General features: G+C 49.3%; 2 protein-coding genes across 6 annotated transcripts in view; one reads left to right on the top strand and one right to left on the bottom strand.

The window, feature by feature from the left end:
• CENPP (centromere protein P) overlaps nt 1–11,134 on the top strand; it is a 211,349-nt gene extending 200,215 nt beyond the window's left edge. For all 3 annotated transcript variants that reach the window (XM_087444832.1, XM_004442744.3, XM_087444834.1), the window contains 3 exons: nt 9,475–9,554; nt 10,394–10,485; nt 10,828–11,134. In XM_087444832.1, the coding sequence (XP_087300958.1) occupies nt 9,475–9,554; nt 10,394–10,485; nt 10,828–10,958 (303 nt within the window). In that variant the 3' untranslated portion in view covers nt 10,959–11,134. The remainder of the gene's footprint in view (nt 1–9,474; nt 9,555–10,393; nt 10,486–10,827) is intronic.
• A 988-nt stretch (nt 11,135–12,122) lies between these two features.
• IPPK (inositol-pentakisphosphate 2-kinase) overlaps nt 12,123–18,356 on the bottom strand; it is a 50,118-nt gene continuing 43,884 nt past the window's right edge. For all 3 annotated transcript variants that reach the window (XM_087444831.1, XM_004442730.3, XM_087444830.1), the window contains 2 exons: nt 16,233–16,312; nt 12,123–13,619 (listed from right to left, as the gene is read on the bottom strand). In XM_087444831.1, coding sequence (XP_087300957.1) covers nt 13,394–13,619; nt 16,233–16,312 — 306 coding nt within the window. In that variant the 3' untranslated portion in view covers nt 12,123–13,393. The remainder of the gene's footprint in view (nt 13,620–16,232; nt 16,313–18,356) is intronic.

Raw genomic sequence — 18,356 nt, 5'->3', positions numbered from 1 at the left:
GCCACACAGGGCAGACTCAGCTCCCCTCTCCACAGGCCCCAGGCTGAACAGTCACTAGGCCATCCAGGTATGACTTGGGTGGTGGGTTCTTTAAATATAATCTGCTATACTTCTGCCTCCTAGGGTCACTTCCCAAAAGAAAACACGGTTAAAAATGTAGTATGGCTCCCTCCAGACCCTTGCTTGCGCTCTCTCTTGGGGCCCTGCACTGGCGCCTCCTCAGGTTTCCAGGTCTCTCAGATCCAGGCTGCCTGGGGCGCCCCGTGTCCTCTGGGGGACCCGGTCTGCCAGGCTTCCTCTGTGGGATGGCCAGGCAGTAACTGTGGGCTTTGCCCATGTGGTCTCTGCATCACAGCACAAGAGCAGCCACAGACTGCCCACGCAGGCGAGCATGCCTGTGTTCCAACAAGACTTTATTATGGACACTGAAGTTTGAATTTCATATAATTTTCATATGGCAGAAACTCTTCTTTTGATTTTTTTTTTGACCATTTACAAATGTAAAAACCATTTTAGCTGGCAGGGCAAGCAGACACGGAGGCTGCAGAATTTGTAACGGCTGTAGTTTGCTTCCCCCTTCCTGGTGGCACAGCATCCATTCATGTGGGACTTTCTGGTAATAAAACCTCCCAAGTCTTTATTTTAAAAATACTGTTGGAATATATTTCTAATAAGGTGAGCCCCTGAGACTCTCCTGGTTCTTCCCAAGTCTCACAAAGCAAGAAAGGGATGAAGGGAGGATGGGGGCAAAGTGGCCGGTCTGTCCGGGAGCCACCAGGATGAGGAAGGCCGAGGGCGGGTGCAGGCCAGGCTGGGGCAGCGGGACGTTTGAACAGGCCCTGGGGGTCCTAGACATCAGTGAGTCACGCCTAGAGTCTGTGTGTGTGTCCACAGTTGGTGCTGCGATGACAGCCGGCTTTCTCAGGGTCAGAGCCCCGGTGGGCTTGGAACAGGGTTTCTGGTTGTTTGTTTGACCGAGCGGCATGTAGGACACGTTTGGTACTTCCCTCTGGACCAGTGATGTCTCACAGCTGCTTAGCACTTCCCAGTTGTTTTCCTGGACGGTTCGTATGGCGTGACCCTCAGGAGCCGGTATCTGACAGACCCCCTGGGGTCTGGTCTCTGCCCCCTCATTTTTACCAAGCAGAGTGTCTCTTGTTCAGATGTGTGTCTCATCCCCAGGACCACAGCCAGGAAAGCTGGGGCAATGTAGTTTGCGAGAGGCGACTCGGCAGCAGAGCACTTCATCTTACCCATGGGATGTTCACTGTGACAACATAAGTAGAGTCTAGAAAAACTGGTTAAAATAAAGTCCACCCATTAGACTTGGAAATACAGTCTTTCCATCGACTATGTCATCAGCAGACTTGAAAATAGGTCTCCTTTTATCCAGCCCGTAGCTTCGGGGATTTTGTTAAAATTTCACTTCAATGGTGTGTCCTAAGTGCACTTTGTGGAAATGAGAACCTTCCATCTCTTCTGGTTGTGGGGCTAATCAGGAAGTTTCCAAGTGGGACCTCCCGGGCTGCAGCCGGTTGGCTCTGGTGTGTCCTGTTACTTCAGACGGTTGTGATGATACCAAGGATTTCTTCTCCAGAATTGCCCTGAAACAGTCTTCCCTTCCCTGTGATAGCTCCTCACAGTCTGAGATCCCACCACCACGGCTGCAGCCCTTCCTCTGACCAAGAGGACAGAGCCCAGGCTGGCACTTGGCCCAGAAAACTCAGTAAATGCCAGTGACTGCTGCCTGGTCAGGGTGTGTCCTGCTGTCCTCCCGGCCGCAGCCTTCCCTTCCCTGGGCAGAGGCGCAGGCTGATCCAGTCAGTCATGGGGGCGAGGAGGGCCAAGTGACTGACGGCCGGAAGGAGGAAGGCTGGAGGACCCTGGAGGTGGACCGAGGTGTCAGGCGATCTCGTGCCTGTTTGTTCTCAGCGTGTGCGCAGGATTCAGGAGGGCCATGGTGTGCGTGTGCTTGGGCTGAGTCCCATCAACCTGTCCTTCCAGCTCTTTCCCCAGAGGGCCTGGAAGCACTGAACCCCAGGAGTGGAGTCCAGTCCTGCTTCCTAAATACCGTGGGCTCCGTGGAGAAACGCTGATTCCCATTGAATAAATGTGACTGGTGTGAGGTGTCGCCCGCATGTGCCGGCTGCCTTAGGTTTAGATTGGTGCCTCAGGGCGGCCTCCATCTCATGGGTCCCCATACACAAATTGACTTTATCAGCTGCCTGTGCCACCATCCACCTGTCTGTCCCCGCTGCCTGTGCCTGTGTCTCAATTTCTCATCTTGGATTCTTCTCCATCCACCTGAATCTGGCACAAGTCCTACCACCCCACCAACACCCTTGTCCCAGCACCACTGATGGAGCCACGCGGTCGCCCACCCCTCCTCCCGGAGCTTCACCTGTGCCCCCTGCCCCATGTCTGGCCTCCACCGCCTCCACAGAAGGACCTGGTGCTGCAAGTCCCCATCTTCCTCCCCACACTCACCTCCCTCAACAGCACAATCGTCTACACCTGGGCTCTCCCTGACTCTTCTCTATCCCCGCATCTAGCAAGCCCTTTCTGTTCCTCCTCTGGAACACATCCCCTCTGTCACTACCAGGCCACCAGCACCTGTCACTCCTGGCCACGGGCCCACTGCTTCTTCCCTCAGCTGGCCCCCTTCACCCCTCCACTGTCCACACAGCAGTCAGCATGATCCTTGCAAAATGGGAGTCAGACCAGGCGCCGGGCTCTGGGGAACGAGCCTGTATGTCGTGGCCCTGCCCATCTCCCACCTTCATCTGCACGGTTCTCCGTTACCACTTGCTGCTGCTTCGTGGGACCTCAACCAGCCAGCTCGTTCCTACCGTGGGCTGGCTCTGTACTGTCTGTTCTCTGCCTGGAATCCCCTCCCTCTGCCCTCCCATCATTCAGGTCTGAACCCGAGTGTCATCTGCCCAAGGAGGCCCCCCCGACCGCCTCCCCGTCACTTGGCACTACATGTATACATACTGACTTCCAGAACAACGCCTGGCACAAAGGCCCTTGCAAAGAATGCCACTTACCTGAGGGGAGCAAACCTGCTCTAGCTCTCAGACTGGAGGAACGTTCCTTGTAGACACAAGCTTATGTCTGGAACACAGCCTCTCTTTAAAGTCAGGTTTACTGAGGTCTGACTGATGTATAATAAAAGCACCCTTTTGAACCGTGGAGTTTGCTGAGTTCTGACAGATGTCTCTGCAGTCGTCATCCTTTCCCTTGTCGACTCCTGCTGTTCTCTCCTTTGCTGCAATCTCACGAGTGGAATCATACACCATGTGGTCTTTGGTGTCTGGCTTCTTCCACTCGGCCTGTTGCATCTGCGGTTGGCCCATGCCGTTGAGTGGGTAACACTGCGGACCCCGTTCTGTTGTATGGGTGGTGCCCGCTGTTTCCACACCCACGGGGGAGATAGGACCTGGTTCACCTTGTGAAAGGATCACTCACTGTTTCCCGTTTGGGGCTCTTATTAATGGACAGTGTGCTTGCAATTCTTTGTATGGACACATGTTTTCATTTCTCTTAGGTGGGACTGCTGGATCACACGGTAAGTCTATGTTTAACTTTGTAAGAAGCTATCAAACTTATCCAGTTCCCACCAGCAGTGTATGATAGTTCTGCTTGCTCCACATCTTCACCAAAACTTGGTATTATTAGTCTTTTTGATATTAGCCATTCTGGTAGGTACATGGTGGTATCTCATTGTGGTTTTAATTTGCATTTCCCTAAAGACTAGTGATGATATCTTTTGCCTTCCACATCTCTTCTATGGTTAAGTATCTTTAAATCCTTTGACCATTATTTAAAATTGGGTCTTTGTCTTATTATTGAGTTGTAAGTGTTCTTTACATATTCTAGATACAAGTTTTTGCCAATATTTTCACTCAGTCTGAGGCTGGCCTTTTTCTTAACAATGGCTTTTAAGAGCAGTAGTTTATAATTATGATGAAGCCAATTTATCAATTACCCAATTTATTTTTCTTTCTTGGATCCTGCTTTTTGTTTTGTTTCTGAGAAATCTTTGGCTAACCCAGGATTACAAAGATTTTTCTCCTCTATTTTCTTTCAGAAGTTTCATAATTTTAGCTCTTACCTTTATATCCATGATCCACTCATCTTGAGTAAATTTTTGTTTATGGTATGGGGTAAGCACTGATGTTCATTTTTCTACATATAGCCATCCAGTGGTCCCAGCACCATCTGCTGAGAAGCCTGAGTAAGTTTTGTCCCAGTGTGACCTCACTGATCTCACATATCTCTGGACCAGGCTATCTTCAAAATACAAAATGTTGTTAAACTGTGATTGGAACAAAGACAATTAAATGGGGAGGGAAAAGTCTTTTTTTTTATTTTTAATTTTTTTTTCGCTGAGGAAGATTCTCCCTAAGCTAACATCTGTGCCAATCCTCCTCTACTTAGTATGTGGGTTGCCACCCCAGCATGGCTGCTGACGAGTGGTGTATGTCCGCACCCAGGAACTGAACCCGGGCCGCCGAAGCAGTGCATGTTGAACCTAACCACTAGGCCATGGAGCTGGCCCCCAGCTCCATGTCTTGTCTTTTTTTTTTTTTAAAGATTTTATTTATTTATTTTTTTCCCCCCAAAGCCCCAGCAGACAGTTGCATGTCATAGCTGCACATCCTTCTAGTTGCCGCACATGGGACGCGGCCTCAGCATGGCCAGAGAAGCCGTGTGTCGGTGCGCGTCCAGGATCCAAACCCGGGCCGCCAGCAGCAGAGCACGCGCACTTAACCGCTAAGCCACGGGACCGGCCCTCCATGTCTTTTCAACAGCTGGTTGAAACAACAGTCTTTCAACAACTGGTGCTAGGACAACTGAATATTCACAGGCAAAAGAATGAAGCTGAATCTCTACTTGATACCATATACAAAAATTAACTCACAATGGATCAAAAACCTAATTCTAAGAGCTAAAATATAAAACTCTTAGAAGAAAACATAGGTGTAAATCTGTGACCCTGGATTAAGCAATGGTTTCTTAGCTATGACACCAAAAGCATAAGCAAAAAAAGAACAAAAATAGATAAATTGGACTTCATAAAAATTAAAAATTTTAGGTAAGTGATACCATTAAGGAAGTAAAAAGACAATCCACAGAATGGGAGAACATTTTAGAAAACCATATATCTGACAAGTGATTTGTATCTAGAATATATAAAGAACTATTACAACTCAATAATAAAAAGAAAAATAACCCAGTTAAAGAATAGGCAAAGGATCTGAATAGACATTTCTCCAAAGAAGGTGTACAAGTGGTCAATAAGCACATGAAAAGATGTTCAACATCATCAGCCATCAAGGAAATGCAAATCAAAACCACAATGAGATACCACCTCACACCTACTAGGATAGCTAGAGTTAAAAAAAAAAAGGAAAATAAGTGTTGGCAAGGAGACGGGGAAATCAGAACCCTCATACACTACTGATGGAATTATAAAAACGGTGCAGCCACTGTGGAAAACATCTTGGCAACTCCTCAAGTGATTACATAGAGTTATCGTGTGACCCAGCAGTTCCACTTGGTATGTACCCAAGATAAATGAAAACATAAGTCCACACAAAAACTTGTGCACAAATGTTCATAGCAGTATTATTCCCAGTGGCCAAAAAGTAGAAACCACCCAAGTGTCCATCAGCTGATGAATAAACAAAAGACAGGGATATGCTGGGATATCTGGCATATCCATCCAGTATAATGTTACTCAGCATTGTCAAGGAATGAAGCACTGATGATGAGCCCTGAAAACATGCCAAGGGAAAGAGGCCAGTCACAAAAGACCACATATTATGTGATTCCATTTGTATGAAGTGTCTAGAATAGGAAGACCTATAGAGACAGCAAGTGGATTAGTGGTTGCTTATGGCTGGATCGGGGGTGCGGGGGTACCAAGGGGATAAAGAGGCAGTAGCTAGAGGCAGTAGCTAAAGTGTACAGGGTTTCTTTATGGGGTGATGAAAATGTTCTGGAGATAGAAAGTGGTGAAGGTTGCATAACCTTGTAAATATGCTAAAATCCACTGAATTATACACTTTAAAGGAGTAAATTTTGTTATGTGAAATATATCTCAATTTTTTAAAAAAATGATTGCATCAGCCAGACATAATCTTTGGGAAAAGATTAAAGTCAAGATGAATTAACATATCTGTGGACACTCAAGGGTACATTTAAACTCAGGATTCAAGGTTTCCCATTCGTTTAAGTGGGAGGCAGGCGAGGGGTGATCTGGTCATTCCTCTTCGGCACTGGGCTGGAAGGACTGATACATAACACAAGGCTGGTTTTCCCTAAAGCTCTGTTAAAAATTCTGTTCCCTTTGGACCAGCATCCAGCAGCTATTCCAACAGCAGAGTGGGTCTCAGACGTACAACTGGGGCTGGATATAGAATTACCAACATTCTCACAGCCACTCCTTTTCTATCTTGAATGCCAACTCCAGGCATATGGCTGGCAACTGAATAAACACCCGGTCTGAATCGCCACTTAGGACAAGCTTCCTGTGGAAGGTGCAGAGCACCCGCATCACGCAGCCTCTTGCAACACTGTGAGCACACAGGCCTCTCGTTCGCTCCTTTTCTGTACCAGACCTGGGCTGTGGTTTTATTGGTGGCAGAAGGTGAAGTATCTGAGGTGCTTTCCAGATCAGCTGATAACTTCCTAGTTAACCTTTGTGTGTGTGTGTGGCTATTTTTCATGGAGAGTATTCTGACACATATTGGCCAGATCTCGGCCTTATCAGAGTACGTCCACCTTGTTAGCCCCTTCTTGGTGACTCGGTCATCTTTTGTGAATGTCAAATATAATATATAAACCTTTCAATCACTGTCAAAATGTGCTGATCTTATGCTAAGTGACCTCAAGCCCATTTTGCATTTAGAATTATATCATTTTTCACAACTTTTCTGTCTTCTCCCTCAAAGCCATCTGGTCACATCTGTTGCTGAGAGCCACCCTTTGCGTTTCTAATAATCAGCGATCATGTATACGCTCCACTCTTCACGCTGTCTGCCTGGGCTGCTCATCAGCCTCTCATTGCTTTCTTCCCCATCTCTGTTGTGCTCTGAACATTTGAGGTCACCAGGCAAGTGAATGAAGATGGATAAACAAGGCAATATTATTAACTCATATAAAAGGAAACTTTCCACACAACCCCCAAAATGCTCTCCAGAAACACACACTGAATGGCTGACCTCTTCCTAATATCAGCATTTCTGCTTTTGGGTTTTTTTATTTTAAAAACTAAAGGGAGTACATTTTATTTTTTTCTGAAAGCTTCTAAGCTAAACCCTCCTTTTGTTCATGAGGGGAAGGCCTGGAGAGGCTGCGAGGTCTGCTGGAGGCTGAGCCTGCAGCCAGCTTCTGCTGCTCTTGGGCCCCACGCTGGAGCCGGCCAGGCCACGTGGTGCCGCAGCTCCGCCTGGGGAGACACTGCCACAGTCACATGTTCCCCTTTACATTCCTTGTACAGTTGTTATTAATTTAGAAGAGCTTGAGGTTTAAAAATCAACCAGTACTTTCCATTTAAAACACGTAGGTATACATTTTCTCATAGTTGCGCTGAAACTAGACATCATCTGTGAGCTTAAACCAGGCCCGCCCGGCATCTGGTCAGGATGGCTTGGTGTCTGGACATGTTCTTGCTCTATCAGCATCTTTCATACACAGGGTCTGGGAGCACTGGCCTCTCACGCTGGCAACAAGCTCAGTGATGTGTGGGCTGGTCTTTTAAGAGCCGTGACACGTCTTTTGTCCCCACAAGACCCCATCTGACAGAGCTGACTTGGTTCAATCCACCAAGGACCTGTGGCCTCCAAAGGCCCCAGGCTCTGCCCACTCACAGTTTCAGCCCCTTGTCTCGGGGGTTCTCTGACTGGCTGCTAGACAGGCATTTCTCAGATGAAGCTGCACCTCGCTGTTCTTCCGTGAGGCTTGGGACGGCCATGATGGCAGGGCTTGCACCTGACTCCAGTGTCAGCTTCCGTGTCTTTCAAAAGCTGACCCTAGGAACTGGAAACCTCACTGTGGAGCTTACTTTAAAAGTCTCCCATGGGCCGGCCCCGTGGCTTGGTGGTTAAGTGCGCGCGCTCCGCTGCTGGCGACCCGGGTTCGGATGCCGGGTGCGCACCGACGCGCTGCTTCTCCGGCCATGCTGAGGCCGCGTCCCACATACAGCAACTAGAAGGATGTGCAGCTATGACATACAACTATCTACTGGGGCTTTGGGGGGAAAAAATAAATAAATAAAATCTTTAAAAGTCTCCCGTCACCCTAACCTTGCAATCTCTTCTCACAAGAGCAATCAAAAGACAGTTTTCCAGGACCTGAGAAGATGGAGCCACCTGTTACTCTATCTATCATGAACATCCGTTCAGGTTCCTGCAAAGCTTTGTTGTTGTTCTGATGACTGGAGAGTCAAGTGTAAATCGAGGTGTCATTTCTGGTATTCTCTAGTTTTGTGGGGTGGGGGGGTTGCTGCTGCAAATACTAGAAAGAAGTGAACGTTTCCAGAATTATTATATTATGTGGGGGAAAGCCAACCCTGCCTTAGAGTTGCAAGCCTAGAAATTTGTGAAATTCTACTTCATTTCCCTGTATACTTTTGACTCTAAAATGGTACCCACCGTTGAGAAGCTGACCTAGCAGCACACGCTCCCCGAAACCCCGTCACCCAGAATAGCTGGGCATGAGCCTGGGGGAGACACTCGGGTTGCCAGGGGAGTCCAGGTGGCCCCACGCTGTGCAGGAGCCGTCTGCCACAGTTACCAACGTGTGGGCCAGGGCCATTTGGCAGCAAGTGTCAGGATGGAGCGGGTGGGAGCGTCCACTCTGGTGGGCGCCAGCTCATGGCCCTCAGTTGGAAAGGCTTTTAAGGCCAAATGCTAAAGTTCTAGAGAAAAACAGTGGTTTTACAATGAGAAACCTGGCAGACACCTCGTCCCCTCAGTCATCAGGTCAGCATCACTGTGATGAGTCAGCCGGACTCTTCACTCAGGAGGGCACTTCACAGCGGGCCTGACCGGCTTCCTCAAGCCACCCTTTGTCATGAGAGACAAGGACAGACGGAGGGGCTGCCCCAGATCAGAGGGGACTCAGGAGGCAGGACGGCCAAATGCTGCAGGGCCTGGGTGGGCAAACCGGTGATACGGGACTGAAGTTGTTCTGTAGCGTGTTCACACCGGGTAGTGGACAGTGTGGGAGCTAGAGGCTGTGGGGCAGTGTGAAGATCTAGAATGGGCGGCGCCGTGAGCACAGGCAGGAGTGGGGACGGCCGTGGCCAGGGCACCATGATGCCACACACTGGTCGAGCCAGTGCCCATCTGAAACCTAAACACTTCAGGGCACGTAGGAGACACTTCAGACAGGTTTTCGCTTCGTTTCAGTCACCTGGAACAGCATCCTCGCGCCCCATGACCTCTCTATGTCTTCTCCCCACAGGAGAAATACCCAGAGGCCGTGCACCTCACGGAGGGGGCCTCCTCCAGCTGCATGGGGGTCCGGAGCACCAGCCAGCCAGGGTGAGTGCAGACGCCCATGGGGGCCTGGGCTGTCCTTGCCAGCCAAGTCCCTCCCCAGCACCCAGACGGTCATTTCCTGTTGAAAACGAGGATTAGAAGTAGTAGGAAGTGTAAGCCACCTCACTGACGTCTGGATCTGCCTGTGGAGTCACAGCAGATCTGCAGCCGCCACTGAGCCAGGTCCCAGGTAAGGGAGGGTGTGGCGACAGGGCCAGCTCAGCACAGGGGCCCTTGGGGGCCAAGGACGGGGGCTGGGAGGAGGCAGAGCTGTTTCTACCCCCTTGCCTCTCTTAGAAAAGGTCGGGAGGCACCGGCAGGAGTGAGGGGAGGACATGCTTGGGCTCCTTCTCCCCCGTGGGCACCTTGTGTGCACCTGGAGAGCAGCCTGGACGTGCTGTGCTGTTAAGACCCGCGGACAAGTCTGAAGAGGCTGTGTGTGGACATGGAGGCTTCGGGACATGCCTTCTGGGTTATCGTCACCTCTGGTGGTGCATGTAGCTGTAGTTTGTTCGTTTTCCCACCAGTAACTTTTAAGTTCCTGTTGCTCTACATCCTGTGCTTCGCTTGTACTGTCACACTAGTATGTATCTTACCGTAGTCTTGGTTTTCGGTTTCCTGTTTGTTAATAATATCGAACATCTTCAAGTTTAACTGGCCGTACTTCCTCCACACCTCTGGTAGACGTCCTTAGGAGCAGGGGCGGCTGGGCATGGCCCCAGGAACTCGAGGAAGGTCGGAAGAGAGGGGTGTTCTCCCACAGAGACAGACAGGTGCTGCATACCATTCACTTATTCAACCAGATTTCAAACAGCACTTAGCGACATCTCTGCCTCTTTCAGGTTTGAATTAGTCATTGTTTGGAGGATACAAATTGGTGAAGAAGGAAAGGTTTTGCCGAAGCTGGATCTCCTCACTCAAGTGCCACTGGGAGGTAGGGTCTGTGTGGATGTTCCTTATGTGCCCCACAGAGACGCTCCTTACCTTGTCTGGTATATGGCAAGAATCAAAAAAGTTGAAAAATCTCATTAATGTACTTTTTACCTCCATTTAAAAATTATTTTTATCAATAATTGCTCAAAAAGCAAAGGGGATTGCTCCCCCCAGGCCCTACGGCTGAATGCACCAGGGCATCTTCTGTCTCTGCCTCTGGCCCACAGGGAAGTGCTTCAGGCACTGTCACAACAGTCAGCCCAGCGTCCCAGTCAGCCAGCGTGGCAATCAGGAAGGAGGGGAGGGTCTGGTGAAGTCTCTTACCCACTTGTTTTCTTTATAGCCCTGGAGCTGGACAAGAACCGAGTCACAGAAACTGCTCCTCTCAGCTTCCGAACCCTGCTGGGTGTGCTGGGCATCGAAGCCACTCTAGAGAGCCTGATAAAATTACTTAGCACAGAGGCAAACGACTAGTTCCCAGACACTGAGCACGCAGGAGTGAGACACTGCACCCGGAGGCATGAGGTTTATTGAGTATAAACATTTGCTACTTTCCACGTAGAAACCATACCTTCTGAACATGTTGTCTATGCAGTTATGGCACATTGAAAAATAAATACAGCTATAAATAAAAAACGCCAAACAAGTAACACTTCGAGTATTTCTAAAATAATAACATTTGAGAAAGTACAGGAGTGTGTGTCCATCCTTGGATGTGGGGAGCGGCTGTGCTCCCACCTCACACACAGTCTGAGGGCAGAGACAGCACCAGCCTGTCTCAAAGGCGGGCCCCCCTCCTTCCTCCTGCTGCCCACCACTAGGGGGTCTTGGAGGTTCCTTGCGATGGAGATACCCTGGGGAGACGCAGCGCCCTCCCCACCTCCCAACTCTGGAAGGCAACACTGGAGTCAGTCACAGCGCCTCTCAGCAAGTCCTCTGACATTCATGCTTGGTCGTCCACAAAAACATGGACACAGTAAGACAGCAGAGACAGCATCGTCCCTTCACAGGGGGCCTTAGCACCCCGGTCCCTCCACACACACAGAAATAGGGTCTCTCTTCAAGGCCCCCAGAGTCTCAGTGCTGCACAGACCTCAGGTACCCGTTTATAATGTTGTCAGAATCAGTGAAAATACTGTTCCGACCAAATGAACGCTGCAGTCGGGAAGATGTGGGGGTGGAGTGTGAGCAGAGCAAAGGGCTGAGCCAAGACTGCGTAAGCAGGGGGCGCTCGTCTGTCTCCTCCTCCCCCCAAGTGGAAGGCAGTAGTTTGTTTCAGGCTGTCCAGGCCAGCCAGGACAGGCCTGAGAGGCTGCCCAGCCCATCATCTCCTCGAGGGGCCAGAGTTCCGTGCACAGGCAAGACCATCCTCACCCCAGGCCGGTAACAAGGAACGACCTCAGGTCAAAACAACACTGACAGCCGCTTCCCTCCACGCTGTGGAGCCTGAACTCGCCCCTGGGAAGGCGGCTCCATGCACATTCCTGCAGGTGGAGTCTCCAAAGGCCCCAGACCCCACACACTCGGATGAGAGACTTGCATCATCTGAGTATCTTTTTGCACCTCCAAGTGTGGAAGCAAGAAATAAATGTTTGTTTGTTAGGACAGAATTGAAGAATAAATTCTAGAAGAGTTAGCTTGATTCAAGCAAGTGTAATTTTCAAGTTATCACAAAATTCCCCACAAAAATTTACAATCAGCAAAATATTCTTAATTTTCATGTAGCATTTTCATACAATTCCATGGTTTCACTAAAATTATAATATTACGTTACAGTAAGCCTTCATTAGTCCCTCAAAATGATGATATAAATAATCAATCTGTACAGCCTACCATAGAATAAAAAACCAAAGCCAGGATTCCCAAGTTTTCAATAGCAGCCGGGCACACTTTTGGTGACCCCAACAAAAACCCTCTTGGTGCCAGCCAGGAGACGCTCATCTTGCAGAAGCAGAGCCTCGGGCAGCCCTGACAGGGAGGTGGCCCAGCACCACTCAAGGCCACAAACCCCACAAGGCTCAGTGAAACCCGAGAGAGGAACAGGTATGGTGAGGAGGGAAAACTCAATGCTGGCTCTGGCAGAACTGGCTGAGGTTCCCCAAATACCCAAACAAGCCATGAACACAGAGCTGCAGGAGCACAGCCACCTTGGGACACCCACCCAGGGCACAGCAGCTCAGAGTGGCAGCTCTGCTTCCAGCTTCCACAGCAGCAATTTCAGGTGGGAAAAAATGCCTTGTCTCCCCTGAAGTTAAAGATAAGATCATTCAGCAAAAAAAACCAAGTCAATGCTCGCGTGAGTGGTGTCCACCCCTGACCTGAGTCCCACGCTCCCTGCTGACCGTGTGCAGAGTGGTGGGTGCAGCACTTCCACAGGGGCCCGAGTCCACGCTGCTCAGAACCAATGCCCGTACAACCACCCATCGCTCTCCACAGCAGGGAACCACCAAACCTGTGCTGACGTGTGGCTTGCACTGAAAAAGTGACCACGTAACTCAGCTGGGAAACTTCCAGTAGTATCCATGTTTTCTTAAAAGTCCAAACTGTAAGATGTGTGTGACAATTCAAGTTTTCTATGTTAGGAGTCTGGTGGTTGGAGAGCCAAAGCTTGGGTCTTAGAATAAGGCTTTTTGCATTAGAGATTAGACATGAGCCCTGGGTGGGAAAGAAGACCTGCCTAGGGCGGCCTCCCAAGACACAGCACACTGCTGGGCCCAGTCGGACCTTCCTTGTCCTGGGTGTTCCTAGGGCTCTTCCCTTGCGTATCTCCCAGAGGCAGTCAGTCCCACCTGAACGGGTTAAAAAGCAAAAACATTCACAGCCAAAAGTCACCCAACACAAAAGAAAATAGCTCTATTATTCAACCTTCACATTCTATGTTCAAGTTTCCAAGACACTAAAGGAAAAAGTTAGACCTTATGGAGGACTAACGTGCAATCTTCGCTCTCCTTGAACCTAGTCGACATCATGGCAGTGTCTTTGGCATGTATGGTCTTTGAATAGTAGTTGACTATCTTGCCATCCAGTTTATACTGATGAGGGATGCTCTCATAGGGCTTGAGGTCGAGGTCCAGGACAGACACGGAGAAGGCAAACCTGGATCTTGACGAAGGAACGATGGGCCTTTGATCGGAGCTGAAAGTAAAAAGCCAATTTCAGAATACACAAACCTCCCAAATCCTCTCATCCCAGCTCACAAAGACTGCCCATTCTGTGTCTATGCGCATTCTGTCTGTCTGTGCCAGCTGTCTGCACTAGCGCTTGAAGCTCCTGCAAGTGAGGCACCTACTGTGATAACCGCAACCACACCAGACAAGAGAGGGTTAAAGTGCAGAAAGATGGAAAGGCAATTACATAGAATGCACCATTTATATTTCCTAAATCCCAGTGGTATAAACGAATGCTGAGAAAGTTACTTTATCCTGAGCCAAGTATTACAAAACCTAAGAAAAAGCAGAAAGTAGATCTGGCCATTCAACAGCCAAATGGATAAAATGTTGAGAACAGACGTCTCTTTATGTGCTTCTTCCCGTGTCTGGGGAGAAGCTCATGCTCCTTGATGCTTTTCACACTTGAGAGAGATCTGGTTTCATGTTTTATTCTCAAATCGTATCTGCAGTGTTTTGTATTTTGTTTTCTTAGGGCTTAATTTTGTGGTTTTCCTACACATCGGAATAGTCAGATGCTTATAACAAAACATGAACAATTACTTGTACTTAGAAACACGTTCAGGCTAATTCTGAGTTGTGCACTGAGACTGCTGTGAATCCACGTAGCTCTCAGACTGCTCGGTACACAGCAGACATCCAGATGCTTGGGGCTCGAAATTGGCTGAGTCCCTGAGCTCAGTGTAGCCCGAGAAGCAGTGGGGAGTCCTGGCGGCCCCAGGCTTACTACTCTCCTAGATCTGGAAATCGGTGAACGAAAAACAAACAAAACACCAATTTCAAAAGCTCCTGCCTGGGAGAGGAACTGCCTATGGACACCCTCCTGTTGACAAAGCAAATCAAGGCCTCGACTCTCCCTTAGTTCCTGCTCTGATATACATTTACAGGAAGACGAACCCTGGGCTCAGCTGCTGGGGTCTTGGCTACTCCCTCCTGAAGAGCAGAGAACACTTTACAAATTAAGGTCTTGTTTTTCAGTCTCGCCCTCGGGGCCTGAAACTCTGTGCAGCTGGGCTGGGACAGTCCATGTCTCTAGCCCTCGACAAGTCTACACGTTTTAAAGGACCCCCTCAGGGCCGGCCCCGTGGCTTAGCGGTTAAGTGTGGGCGCTCCGCTGCTGGCAGCCCGGGTTCGGATCCCGGGCGCACAACCAACACACCGCTTCTCCGGCCATGCTGAGGCTGCGTCCCACATACCGCAACTAGAAGGATGTGCAGCTATGACATACAACTATCTGCTGGGCTTTGGGGAGAAAAATAAATAAATAAAGTTTAAAAAAAATAAATAAAGGACCCCTCAGTTTCTCATGTCAGAACCAGCGATTGACAAGATGACGTGAATAAAGAGGGGAATCCATCACTCAGAGGCAGGGTGGCCCGAGGGCCGCTTCTCCAGAGAGTCTTGACTGTTTGTCGACCACGAGCTCCCCGTGAGCACAGGGCACGGCTCCCGACACCTGAAACACTTCTCCGCCCTAGGCCTGAGACTAGTGCCCACGTGGCTCAGAACTGTCTAGACACGTGTCCCGGCTCCTCTCCTTGTGTGTGGGTTTCTGTTGAGGTGCAGGGTGGCAGGGCCCCAGGCCCTCGTTTGGCCCCTCACGTTTCTGTGCTCCAGCTGCATCCTTGCTTCAGGAAGGGTGGCAGATGATAACAGCTGTGACGTTTCCTCTCACCTAACACCACCAGCCTAATCCAGCAAATGGATTCCTCCTAGCTAAGCCCTGGAGACATTTTCTTAGGAATAAGGGGAGTTTTCAACTAAACAGAACCACCTTTTTTCGTATTTCAGTTATGCTCTATAAATGTCCCTTCGTGTCTCCTGTCAGAAAGTGGACAATTCTGTGCCTGCCAGGGAGCAGGACTCCTGGGAATGTTTGGTTCAAAAGCATCAGAACAACCGGTGGCTGGCAGCCAGCAATAAGGTCATCTTAACCCAGGAACACACGTCAGAAGAATGCGCAACATTCCACAAATACTGTGTGTGGGTTTGGCACCCTGAGGATCAATGCTGAAGATGCCATCTAATTACTAAGAGAAGATTATCAGGTTCATCCTGAACTCCTAAAAGAAGGCAGGGGAGGGGCCTGGATAACAGTAACAGTGTCCAGAGAGAGATGCTGCAAACAGGACGCAGAACAGTGGACGTGTTGTTTTAAGGGCTCTGCAGTGACTCTGGAGGTCGGCACAGGAGGACCTGGAGCGAGGCCCACGAGAATCTACAGCTTCTCAGGCCTTGGAGCCTTGACAGGGGTTTGGGGCTTGCTTTGAGAGAAAGGAATTTGCACCACAGTATCCAAACTGCTTCTAAAGCCTTGGAGCATTTTCTTAGAAAATAATAGTAATCTTCAATTTGACAGAATAATCTTTTAAAATTTTCTCCATAAATGTGTTTTTGACTGAATTACAAGCTTCTAGAGAGCACAAGTTAATAAGCCACATAATATCAAGTAGGCCCTGGAGATCGGCCTCTGCTAATAGATGTGATCCTGCCAGCTCTCTAAACGCGGGGACACCAACTCTCGTCAATCCATAAAATCCTGTTAGACCAAGGACACGTGACATGGCAGCAGGTGCCTCACCTTGTGTCCTGCAGACAGGGGGAGAGCGCGATCATGATGGAGCAGTCCTTCGCAGTCATGGCGACCCGGTACTGCTGAACCTGTGGGGGAGGAGAGGTCAGCTCCAGGGCACCCCGGCACTGCGCCACCGCCACACGCACCCTGCCCCCGAAGAGGCCACAGAACCCAGGGGTGGGTTAGGAAGCCCCAGGCCCAGCCCTGCCTCCTGACCTCTCACTGTAGGCAGCGTGTGGGCCCTGATTACAAACCCTGGAGCTTAGGACCCGTCTTCTGCAAGGCACCCACAGTCCACCTTGGAAGAAAAAGCAGTAAGTGCCTCAGCTCTGGGCGTGCCGGCCACACTGAGGCCGGTGAGTGAGCAGCAGCCACACCTCAAGGTGGCGCCGCACAGACGTCCACCAAGGCCCTGCTTAAAGCAACAGAGCATGCCTCAGGTCATCTCACACGCCAGAACGTCACACAGCCGCCATGAGTGACGGCGTAGGTGGGGATGCCAGGCTCTCTGCTAACTCACTTCATTCCCACAGCAGGCACCGCTCGTGCCCCAGGTCACAGATGAGGAAACTGAGACACAGAAGACCTATCCCTCTGCCCCACTAGGTGACAGCAGGGCTGGACTCAAAGCCAGGAGTCGTGGCTCTCAAGTTCGTGCTCTCTACCCCGGGCTCCGAGCACGTCTAGACCTGAATGAATGCAATGGATGCACTGGCCTGGAACGATGCCCACCAGGGCCCCCGACTCAAACGACACACAGCACGGTTTATAGGATCCAACTGGTAGAGCCATGTGTGTGTCACAGACACACAGGGAGAGCAGAGAAGATAGTCACCTCTGTAGAATTGGGGGCATTTTTTCCCCTTTCTTCTTTGAACTTTCATATATCATTTGAATTTTTTCGATTGAATAGCTCTCATTTTTACAAAAATAAACCAGTTACAAAAAAGGAAGTGGGCCTTACACGTCACTGGCCTCAATATTTGTGTGATGACAGATCACAGCCTCTTGTCTCCCTTCCTTGTTGTAATTCCCTTTGTGACGCAGGGGCAGGAGGACCTGCCCTGAGAACACAGCCAAGCTGAACCTTCCACAAGGCAGCCGTGCGGGAAAGGGCGAGAACCCCGAGTGCGGCTGCCTCGGCCTTGTGACTGCTCTTCTCAGGGCCGCAGAAACCTTTACAGTGGAAGGAAAAAGCAGCTCCTCTCCGTATACTCTATTCATTCAGCTAAGAAATCAGGTATTTCACAAAACATACAAAAACTTAGTCCAAAAGAATTAGAGATAAATATAAAAAACAAAGTATAAAATATTTATTATGTCCTAATCTGCAAGACACCAAACCCAGAAGCCATAAAAGAATATTGATAGATTTGAGTACCTAAAAATTAAAAGCTTTTATATGATACAGTCATAATTCAAATGTAAACGACCTGTGACAGAATGAGAGAAGACATCGGCAACATACAGCAGATGATCAACAGCAAGCATATGTGAAGTGTCAGATCAATACGAAGAAAGGAAACTACCCAAAAAACAATATGAACCAAATAAATTTGTGAAAGAAAAAAAGCAGCCAATAAGTGTATGAAAAAATGCTCAACCTTACTATTAATCAAAGAAATGCAAATTATAACAGTGACATATTTTTCATGCATCAGATGGGAAAAACTATGAACATATTTATCAGACGAAATGCGAGGGCTGGACTTGCATGTGGAGCAATGCTGGATGGTGCAGCTGGGGCCATGCCAACGGCTGAGTCAGCTACAGAAGCTGGACCAGGTGTTGACAATATCTGCTTGGTCTTTTTTGCCCACAGAGGGGGTGACAATTCTGGAAGGCCGGCCAAGAGGCACTTTAACCACCCCCAGGGCTATGGGGACAGTGACCATGATGAACCCCTACTTTGGGTTAACACCCAAAATGCTGTGCCTTAAGACTGCATGAGCCAGAAGTCGACAGGCCTTTCCAGAAGGAGCAGCTTTGCTTCAAAGATCAGTCACCAAAACTGGATTAAGACGAGCCCAGCTTCAGCCTCCTAGGGCATTCCAGGCCCCCGGCAGAAGCAAACCTAAAATTCTCTCTGGAAGAAGATATTGTCGGCCTCAAATTATTTCTAAAATAATT

The sequence above is a fragment of the Ceratotherium simum genome, chromosome 20 (genome assembly GCF_057802395.1).
Source record: "Ceratotherium simum simum isolate JZ-2026a chromosome 20, ASM5780239v1, whole genome shotgun sequence".
NCBI lineage: Eukaryota > Metazoa > Chordata > Mammalia > Perissodactyla > Rhinocerotidae > Ceratotherium > Ceratotherium simum.
This window is presented reverse-complemented; position numbering and strand designations above follow the sequence as displayed.